We start from the raw sequence: 9,540 nt of genomic DNA, 5'->3' as shown, positions 1-9,540 counted from the left end.
GATGTTGACGCTACTATTTCCTCACCTTCACAGTAAACTAGAGAAGGGAGTTAATTTCTGAAAATACAGGGTCAAAATCAAGGTAAAAAACCTACAAAATTGATTTAATACATGCTGTAATTAAATCAAAGTTATCTTAGATTTATCACATCTGCAATTGACTTCAAGTGCATCTCTCAGTGCCATTCTTCCTACTTTTAAAAAACACACAAAAACCCATCAAGTATAGTTTATCATTTAATAGAAAAAACATTGCCAAAAGCACAACAGTTTCATCAAGAATTATCAAACGCTGTGCTAGGAATTAATTTTGCAGTTAAAGAGTATAAAGTTAAGTCATCAATTTTTAAAAAGGAATTTATAACTATTTGAAGTTGCACACATCAAGGGAAGCAACACCATGACTTGAGGAACAAATCCCATTCATAATTAAAACAAATAGGAGCTCCATTTACACAAAAAATACAAATATCAGTACCATACAAATATACCTCGGAAAAATTTTAATTATCTGAGCAAGCACATCCTAATTTGTTTCCTCACACTTGCTGTTTCATAATGCTATTTTGCAGAGTTCTTTGTAACCTAGCTATATTGGCATCCAATGCTGCTAAGCCATTCTTAAAGTCCTCTTCATCTCGAGAAGTAAATGTTGAGAAAGAAGATACACTCCATTCAGATTTCCCTGATATATCATCAAATGAAATAAAACTGACATCACCTACTTCACTGCCTTTTTTCTGAGAGATCTCTTTCTGAAATAGCATTGGAACATGAGGCTGAAGTTGGCCTGGTTTGTCTGGGACGTCTTTCGTAACTCCACTCAAAGCGCCTTTCGGCCTCACTTGGACTTTGTCTCCCGACTTCACTTTATCCCCTGTTATTTCAAGTGTGCTTTCCATTGCCTTTTTCATGCTGTACCCAGCACTAAATGTATCTAGAATAGTTGGATCCTTTGACACTTCACTTCTATTTTGTTGCACGGAGTTTGAGAGCTCACAGTTGTAGTCCAACATTTTACAAGCTCCTCTCATATGAGGTAGTGCATTAGTTCTCTCAGAGACAAGCTGTTTTTTAGAGGCACTGCTAGTCAATGGAATATAAACAGTCTCATCCAACTTGTTTTCTTCATCTATTAAAGTCCCAGAATCACTAGCTGTTTCTGCATCTTGCTTCAGTAAGGTTGGTAATACTCTGGATGCTGATGCCCGTTCTTCTGAGAATATATGGTTTATTTTAGTTCCCTCACCAGCAAACTTTTCATAGGCTTGATTTAGCATTTGTAACTCTCCGTCTTTATTTGAGAACTGAAGCTCAGCATCTATCAAAACATGATCCATTTCTAACTTTTTAAGGTAAGTCATTACTGAAGTATTCCCAGGACATGGATCGGGCTGCATCTGTTTCTCATGGTCATTCAAGAGAGACTTCGAGAGACCTTTTTCAGATGTGGGTCTACTGTTGTCTGCTGTGAGGTCTGACAGAAGCTTGGCCATACTGCCCTGCAAGGTTCTGTTAAGAGAAAATAAATTCATCAGACCAACTATAGTTTTGGCAACTTTTTCAAGAACTTGTATATAAAACAAAAATCAAAACATTAGGTTTATCTGACTGCAGCAAAGTTGCAATTCTCTTTCTATCATAAAATAACAGATGTGAACCGATCTAAATTTCTTCCAATTCATTCTTCAGCTCAGAAAAACGTGCCTTGTGCATCTCACTGACATTACTCAAAGTTTTTCCAAATTATCTCTTCCATTGTTTCTTAAGAAAAAAATATAATAAAAGAATCAATTATTCTCATTTTCTGCATAAAAAAATAAACACATAATGCTTTTATATATATGTGCGTGTGTGGGTGCACATTATATAGCATATATATAAGCACATAATAAGACATCATTATACTACCATCTGGTGGTCAGTATTTAATAACCACAGAAAAGCGTAATATGTCTGAACTTTCACTAGAGAATCTGAAATGATGAATAAAAACATCCTGTCACTCCAATCAGCATCAACTCTTGCCAAGACAGAAAACAGTTCAGACTCCTCTGCATGTTATGTCCAAGACAATTTTATGTACACACTACTTCGTGTGTGGAAAGCTCTGTGAACCTCCAAGCTTGTCACCAGATTTATAGAACATTGTGATGAAATAAACTGCACGGCAATAGCTCTAAAAAAAAGAGTCTGAGTAACAACAGCCTTCCTTCAGTGATAGAAATTCTCCCACCCTCATTCATAATTAAAATCTGGGCATAAAATAATCTAATCCAAGGGCGTGCACAATTAAGTAAACAACTGCCCCATCTCACAGAAAGAGTTTGCTTTGAAGACAGATCTTTTTGCAAGTTCTTCTAATTAAAGACTGTTTTCAGAACCAGCATAAGGGAAAAGAACAATCTCTCCATCATTCATATCAAAAGTTAGTTTCCTAATTCTAAAGCTGCTTGGGAAATATCAGTTAGTATTCAGACCCATGCATTCCCCACGCAGCTCCTCACAGGCAGACTGCTACAGGTGTTAAGACTTCACCCAAGTTACTTCAGCTAGCATCTTAAAATGGAACTAAAGTAATGAAGCACAACAGATCTGTTTCAATAGAATTATAGCACTACAGTAGCAAAAGTATGTACAAAGAGAGGTTTCAGCCTACATGACCTCCTACCATGAAGATACTGGTGTAGGACTAAAGATAACAATAATTTGAAGTATGGAAAATTACAAAGCAATGCCAAGAAGCAAAAATAGCACTTCACCATCAGTACCTGGTTAACTCACGCAGTCGATTAACTTCTGCATCACACTGACGTAACGTTATGCCCAAAATCTTATTTTCCTTTTCAGAAGCTTCCAGCTTAAACTGAAGGCTCTTCACATTTGCTAATGCTTCCTCCATTTCTAAAACGCCAAGAAGAAGAATTTAGCTAATTACTCAAGTTTAAAAATGCTAAGAGTAAACAAATCTGAAACACGTACCAATCTTGACCTTGGTGGAATGAATATCATATTGCTGTTTGTTTTCAAGCAATTCCTTTTCCTTCTCCTGAATATCTTTTGCAAGATGCTTATTTTCTTCCTTTTGACTTTCTATTATTTTCAGTAGCTCTTCATTTTTAGCCTGCAGTGACTCAAGGCCTTTCAGTGATTCTTTCAGTTGAGTGTGGAGCATCACATTCAAGGATTGCAAAGAAGCCACTAACAGAAGTAAACATACAACTTTAAGTGTTTTGTGTGCTACAGTTTGGATTTCTATACTGAATAATGTTTCTTAAGGAATCTTGGTAACCTGACTACAGCTCACAGATAAAATGAGTCTTTTGAGGAAGAGAGATAAAACATACAAGCTTCCTTCTTAGTTTTCTTAGTTATCTGTCATCCTCATTGTAGGACAGACACACACACAAAAAACTCTGCTCTGGAGCTGAACCCCCGAGTTTCAGCATCCATGGAGCACAAGTAAAACAACCCATGCAAACACAGTCACACAATTAGATCCTCAGCACTTAGCTCAGTTGCCACTAAGGCCCAGAATACATATTGTTGCTATTAATCATATCTATATATGTCTACATTAATTTAAACGAAGTCTTAACAAAAATGCCCCAGCAACCATCATTCTTTGCTAGTACTTTACATTCATAGTTGCAGCTCTGTCCAGATGTCTTCTCATTCCTCTCTTGTTCCCTGAGTTGCTGATTTAAAATTCTTAGTTTCCTAAACGTGAATTGTGAAAAAGAGCATATTCAGAAAATTCAGGACAAATTCAAAACTAATGCACTTTAAATTAGTAAGAATATAATATCGCAGAATGTTTTACAAATATGAAGAAGATTAATTTAATTTTTTTTGTTGAATATCATCTTTCCTCAATACCAAATACTGTTAATACTTCAGTCTTCAGACAGAATGATATGCCAACACCACCTAGACAAAGCCTCAATCTTGATGTAACTGATGTACTAAAATATTTTCTTTCAGCATCTATGCATTAATTAACATAATACAGCCTTACCAGCACATTTGGTAACATATTAATACTGCACAGACAAAATAGAAAGGGCCACAACAATTACACCACAACAATGCTAGAGCATGCAATTTAGAACAGACCAAAGATCTTTTAGGCATTTTTTGCAGTAACTACAGTTACTAACCTACGCAGCTGGGCGTTTTCACTTCTGAGAGGCTGTAAAGCTAGAGCTATCTCAGTCTGTATGTTTGTACTTCCCACTACAGCTGGCAGCAATGATATGCAGTCTTCTATTTCATTCATCAACCTTAACATTTCTGAATCATCTGCAAGAGGCGGGGGAAAAAGAAACACCTCTAATAGAACAGTCAAAATGATGCCATAGTATCTCATTTTCTTCTAAATCAAACTTTAAAAACAGAACTTAAAACTGACCGACTCTCTTTCTTTATTTAAAACTTTAAAGCTTGACTAGGAAAGCTACACTTCAGGGTCTTGATACAACACCACCCAACACCTCTCAGACCAACCCTGGTAGGATTGCTGTTGTATCATCTGTCCACACTGCTCCTTTTGGCAGGGGAAAACATTGTATAGAAAATGAGAACTGTCTCGATCCCCGCTGTTATAATGTTATGATCACCCAAAATGTAACCTCATACATTCCCACAGTGAATCAGGAAGTGATTGAAGTTGTGGAACACCACTCCAAGGCAACCTACATTCCAGAAACTGAAGCGCATGCTCACTTAGTGCAACTCTTCCATTATTTTATATCATCACTATAGTGCACAAAGAAAATGTTTTTACCTTGGTCTGTTATCAGTGCTCGGAGCTCTCCCAAAAGATATTTTACCATCTTTACTTTATGGGCTGCTTTATCTGCACTTTCTTGTCTAGGTTTGAGACCTTTCTTTACACAGCTTTGCTGGCTGTTTGCATCTCTTGCTGAGGCCACATCAAGCACATTCAATTCACCTTCGCTGACCACGTCCTCACTGTGTTCTTCAGAAGCATCCTCATCGTTACTTGAGACGTTACATGCTGTCAGACAATGACAGAGCTTCTGTTCAGTCCTGCCATTTGCCATTTCATGCTTTTGTAACAGGGCCAGGTGAGCTTTTATGCACCTTATCAAGTCTGCTTCTTTACTCTGTTGCTCCTGCCTTGAGGTCATCTCTCTGCCAGAAGACAACGGGGTGAATGTAGGCACTGCAGAGTTACTTGATGCACCTGATGCTACATAACACATCACACCAGGAAGAGAATTGGCAGCCTGTATTTTTGCAGGAGTGGGAGCAGCAGAAACCATGGGGAAAACCACAGTTTCTCCCATCTGTGGCACACACTCATTGCCACTATCTATAGAAACACCCTGCATAAAGAAGATTCACATTAAACAGAAAATTAACATGATTTACATTTGATCTTAAACATTACTGATAACATCAAAGCAGTTTAATCTCTGTTGTGTAAGAAAAAAAAACTCAGTAGCTGTTGCTTTTTCTTTTTTTTTCCTAACTATTCATCCCTTTTAACCAAATCAGAACTGGAAAAAAATAAAAAGAACACGCTTATGTCTCAATATTTTAAACTGATGTATTTCTAAAAAGTCAAGGATAGCACTAATTGCACATGGACTGCCTACAGGTGGAAGATAACTCTACAGCCTTCCAGATCCAAAGTGCAAGCCCATTACCACATTTCCCAAGGTGAATGCTGGTATTCTCCATTAGTTTTATTTTATGCTCTGAAATACACACAGATTTTAAAATGTGGCTCTAAGATTCTACTCAGTATCTGAAGACATAATTAATTAGAACATTATTAGGGGAAAAGCTGCATATGAGATTCAATTTCTTTAATGAGGAGTTGGTTAGAGATTCTTATGTGCATTACTGATAATATAATTCTGAACAGTAATGAGTAATTTCCTACACTCTTTCATGCTTCCTGTCCATTACAGAATTCCTCATACAGAAACAGCCATTTGAAACACCTCCATTTTACTCTTTGGTATCCATGTATATACCATTTTGAACTGCAATATTTTGTCATCATCTTTTATCAGTACAGTTTGAAATATGCTGAGATTTTTCATCATGAAGGAATTAAATAAACTCAATAAAATCCTTTCAAATCAGTGTATAAATAAATAAGCAGTGCTATTTTAAAATGCTTATTAATAATCTAAATCAAACTTCTACTTACGGCCTGAGTAGATAAGGGATGAGCTGCATGCTGCAGGGACAGATCTGCTGTGGAGACAGATAATTGGTAATTAAAATCTGTAACATTTTGATATCCTAAAAGAAAACAATGCTGTCACAGATTAGGGCAACCTGGGGCAAAACTTGGAGTACAGCAGCAAGCCCTACATTGATAGTCCCACTAACCATGATCTGAGGTAGGAAACGAAGTCACAGTAGGAATTTCATTATTGCTCTGTGATGGCTGGCCAGTTATCAGAGCCATCTGGGTTGGCACATGCTCACACAATTTCTCACGTATGACAGGAGACTGCTGGCTGCAAGGCACATGAGTTGGTCGAATCAGCTGGTGCTGTGCTGCACTGGGAAGCTCTTTCTCAGTAGATGGTGTTGTAGATGAAAGAAGTTTCTTAGCTGATATTGGCACTAAAGAAAGAGAACTTCAGCTGAATGTTTTGTTCTGTCTCCTGGATCTACACAAGGCATGGAGTCTTTCAATATTGTTTGAGAAAAAAGGAAGCCTGAGGAAATCTGCTTACCAATTTCTTTTCGGATGTGGGGAGCAGTAATGCTTTTCTTCAATCCTTTCTTCTTCAGAGTATTTGCTTTGGTTAGCAAAGGTTTGGAAGTAATTTTAACAGTTGTTGTTTTCCCTGGTTGTTTATGGATAGTCTCCTTCCCTATTGTATTCAAAACAAAAGCTGGTCAACCAAACAAGTTGCAACAGCTCTACAAAAACTAGAAATGTAACTTAAATTCTCAATAGTTACAACCTGTAGCTTCATTTTCTAGGATATTCTTCAGTAAAGCTGCACAGCGGTCAAGTCCATTATGAATAGTATTAACCTGCACACAGAATACCTCAGTCAGAAAATGAGCATCACTGCTTTCTTTCAATAAAACAGAGCCCTTTCAGAGGGGGCTGTTCCTCGCACTGTTATCTTAAAAATAATAACAAAAAATTGATCATAGGAAAAACGTTTAGTTTCCAATGTATCACTTTGCAATCACACGAAAATCTGCAAACAGAATTTTTGCAAAAAGCTTAAATTGCGTTGTTGCATGTGTGCCCATTTGTTTGGTTTTACTTGTTGATAACTGCACTTGTGTTTGTTTTAGTTGTTTCCACTTACAGTTAAGCTATTACCTACAGCACGTTTCTAAGTTTGGAAATGATCGATTCAGCACTACTCACAAAGCACTACTGCAGCATTGCTTTCATACAACTTATTCTTTATATCACAAAGCAAAACTGTGGTTACACTTCTGGCAGTACAAACAGCATAGGTGTGTTCACACAACACATTCCATGCCTTAATAAACTGTCAGAGCCAAACTTACTGCCGAGGCAATTCGCAAGTATCTGCAGCATTCTGTATAAATACTCTCAGTGGCTTTGAAGGAGTTTCTTCTAGACCACATCCAGCAGTATCTAATTTGGTATGTTTTCTCTTCAATTGTTGCAGGGTAGATTTAGGTTGGATATAAGGAAAAAGTCTTTTGCAGTGAGGGTGGTGAGGCACTGGAGCAGGTTGCCTGGTGTTGTGGTTGATGCTGGAGACTTCCAAGGTGAGGCTGGATCAGGCCCTGGGCAACCTGCTGTAGCTGTGGTGTCTCTGCTCACTGCAGGGCAGTCAGACTGGATGGCTCTCAGTGGGGACCCCTGAGAATTCCAACTCTAAGGATCCTGTGATTTGATTCCAGTCTCCATTCTCTCTAGATAACAGATGTGACTGCATTAAGAAGCCAGGGAAATTACCTGATCGTCAGAATCAGTGGAATAGAGACAGTATGCATCCTCCACATCAGAACGACATCCTTTTCTTAAGCCAGGCCTAAAAAAAAGGTCAAATTCACCGTTCAAACAATTCCAAAGCCACTTGTTCGGCAGCCGCGACTCGAGCCTTACTGTTTCCTTCCATTGCTTTGCTTTGCTGCTCCCGTCAGCCTTCCAGAAGACAGCGCCTGCTGGTGACACAAACACAGAAACACCCGCTCGCTTTCGCACTACGCGCTGTTTTCACCCGCTGCTTTCAGAGGGGACGGAAAGCTCCTCATTGAAACGCGGCCCGCGGAGGCGAGGCTGCAAAACCACAGCCTAACTCCGCTCCCAGCGAGCCCCCACCTCCCCAGCCCAGCCCGGAGGCTCAGCCGGTGCCCGCCCTGCCCGCCGCCCCGCACGCACCTTGCAGGGCCGCGCCGCGCCCGCCCTTCCCATGGCCATGGCTGCCCCCGAGCCGCGCCGCCGACCGCCGCCGCGGGGGAGGAGCCGCCGCCCCCACGCACCAATCCGCCGCCCGCCCGGCTGCCGGCCGTTGGGAGGGGGGGCGGAGCTTCCGTTAACCCCGCCCCTCCCGGCGCTTTTCGCCGAGCGGGAAGGAGGGGATTGGTGGAGGGTGGGAGCCAATCGGAGGAGAGATCAGGAGGTGGGCGTGGCGGCGCCGCATCCTCCGGCTGGGGGTTCCGCCTTGCCCTGCACGCGCGTGGTGCGGCGCGTGCCTCAGCTCGTGCGCGGTCCGGTCGTAGCGCGATGTCTGCTCCTCTCGGGAGCTCGGAGCTGCGCGTCCTGCGGGGCGGAGGCTCTGCACCCACAAAACACACCGAGAAAGGGGTTTGCGGGTGCGTAGCCCGCCCTGAGGGAACAGTTTTGCAAGGGGCGGGTCGTAAATCCGCCCGCTAATCCGCGTCCTGCCAGCCTTCGGGGCACCGAGGTAAGCGGGCTGGTAGCGAGCCAAACGAACCGCCTGCAGGCCAGAAACAGCCTGTGCTCTTAGCTGGTGTAAAGCCTCCTTAGAAATCTGAGGAGAGATCAGAAGGGCTTCAAAAGACACTTAGCAAGAAACTAAGTTGGTGTTTTTTCTTGCGGTGGTTTCTCACTGAACGCGAGCCATGAAGGGCGTTACAAACAACCGCGGGGGAACAATGGCAGTGAACGCGTTGCTGAGAGCGCGCTGCTGAAACCGAGCAGCTCGTTGCTCAGCGTTGCAAGAAGTGCCTCAATCACTATAAAAGCGCTGTGAGAGAAAGCAAGAGCCTAGTAGAGAATTGTATAGTTCGATATAAACGCGATGAGAAGTTCGAGCAGGGTGTTACTGAGACCGCAATTGGACGATTTCAAAGCAGGTTTTAGAACAACCAGCCAAGCGGATCTTCCATCAGCGTTAATCGGGTATGCTTCCATTTCAAGCACCGTACTGCTTGAAAGCTGCGATACGGAAGAGCCGCAGCCTGGGCGCTCCGCAGAAGCACTCATCGCGTTTTGGTCGTTGGATGCCTTGGGAAAGAGCAGCAGCCCCGGCAGAGCGCGTGTCGCGCTGGGCACGAGCTCGGGTGCATGGCTCGTGCCGGCCGCCA

At 41.6% G+C, this 9,540-nt stretch overlaps 1 protein-coding gene across 4 annotated transcripts; it reads right to left on the bottom strand.

Moving 5' to 3' along the window:
• Nucleotides 1-241: 241 nt before the first annotated feature.
• On the bottom strand, nucleotides 242-8,499 carry CCDC14 (coiled-coil domain containing 14). Of its 4 annotated transcripts, none has more exons than XM_031590652.2 (13): nucleotides 8,372-8,499; nucleotides 8,096-8,151; nucleotides 7,946-8,021; nucleotides 6,960-7,032; nucleotides 6,726-6,866; nucleotides 6,373-6,612; nucleotides 6,188-6,234; nucleotides 4,787-5,351; nucleotides 4,161-4,302; nucleotides 3,641-3,720; nucleotides 2,983-3,201; nucleotides 2,772-2,904; nucleotides 242-1,512 (listed from the first exon to the last, which is right to left on the bottom strand). In XM_031590652.2, exons 1-13 carry the CDS (start codon nucleotides 8,408-8,410, stop codon nucleotides 540-542), a joined length of 2,784 nt encoding a protein of 927 aa, XP_031446512.1. In that variant the 5' UTR covers nucleotides 8,411-8,499; the 3' UTR covers nucleotides 242-539. The 4 variants fall into 4 exon arrangements, with proteins under 4 accessions (XP_031446512.1, XP_031446511.1, XP_031446513.1 ...); XM_031590651.2 differs by having other exon boundaries at nucleotides 8,096-8,154; nucleotides 8,372-8,496; XM_031590653.2 differs by having other exon boundaries at nucleotides 6,188-6,231; nucleotides 8,096-8,154; nucleotides 8,372-8,496.
• Nucleotides 8,500-9,540: the final 1,041 nt, after the last annotated feature.

Source organism: Phasianus colchicus, chromosome 7 (assembly GCF_987193195.1).
Source record: "Phasianus colchicus chromosome 7, bPhaCol1.hap1.1, whole genome shotgun sequence".
Taxonomy (NCBI): Eukaryota; Metazoa; Chordata; class Aves; order Galliformes; family Phasianidae; genus Phasianus; species Phasianus colchicus.
The sequence above is the reverse complement of the archived record's forward strand: the minus strand, read 5'-3'. Positions and strand labels throughout refer to the sequence as shown.

What these genes read in the sequence shown, in the direction of transcription:
- CCDC14 (XM_031590651.2), bottom strand. Translation starts at nt 8,410, where the DNA reads ATGGCCATGGGAAGGGCGGGCGCGGCGCGGCCCTGCAAG. An exon ending in GCGCGGCGCGGCCCTGCAAG is followed by an intron (nt 8,155 to 8,371) that starts GTGCGTGCGGGG and finishes TTGTGTCACCAG; the next exon opens with CAGGCGCTGTCTTCTGGAAG. An exon ending in CCACTGATTCTGACGATCAG is followed by an intron (nt 7,033 to 7,945) that starts GTAATTTCCCTG and finishes TTCTGTGTGCAG; the next exon opens with GTTAATACTATTCATAATGG.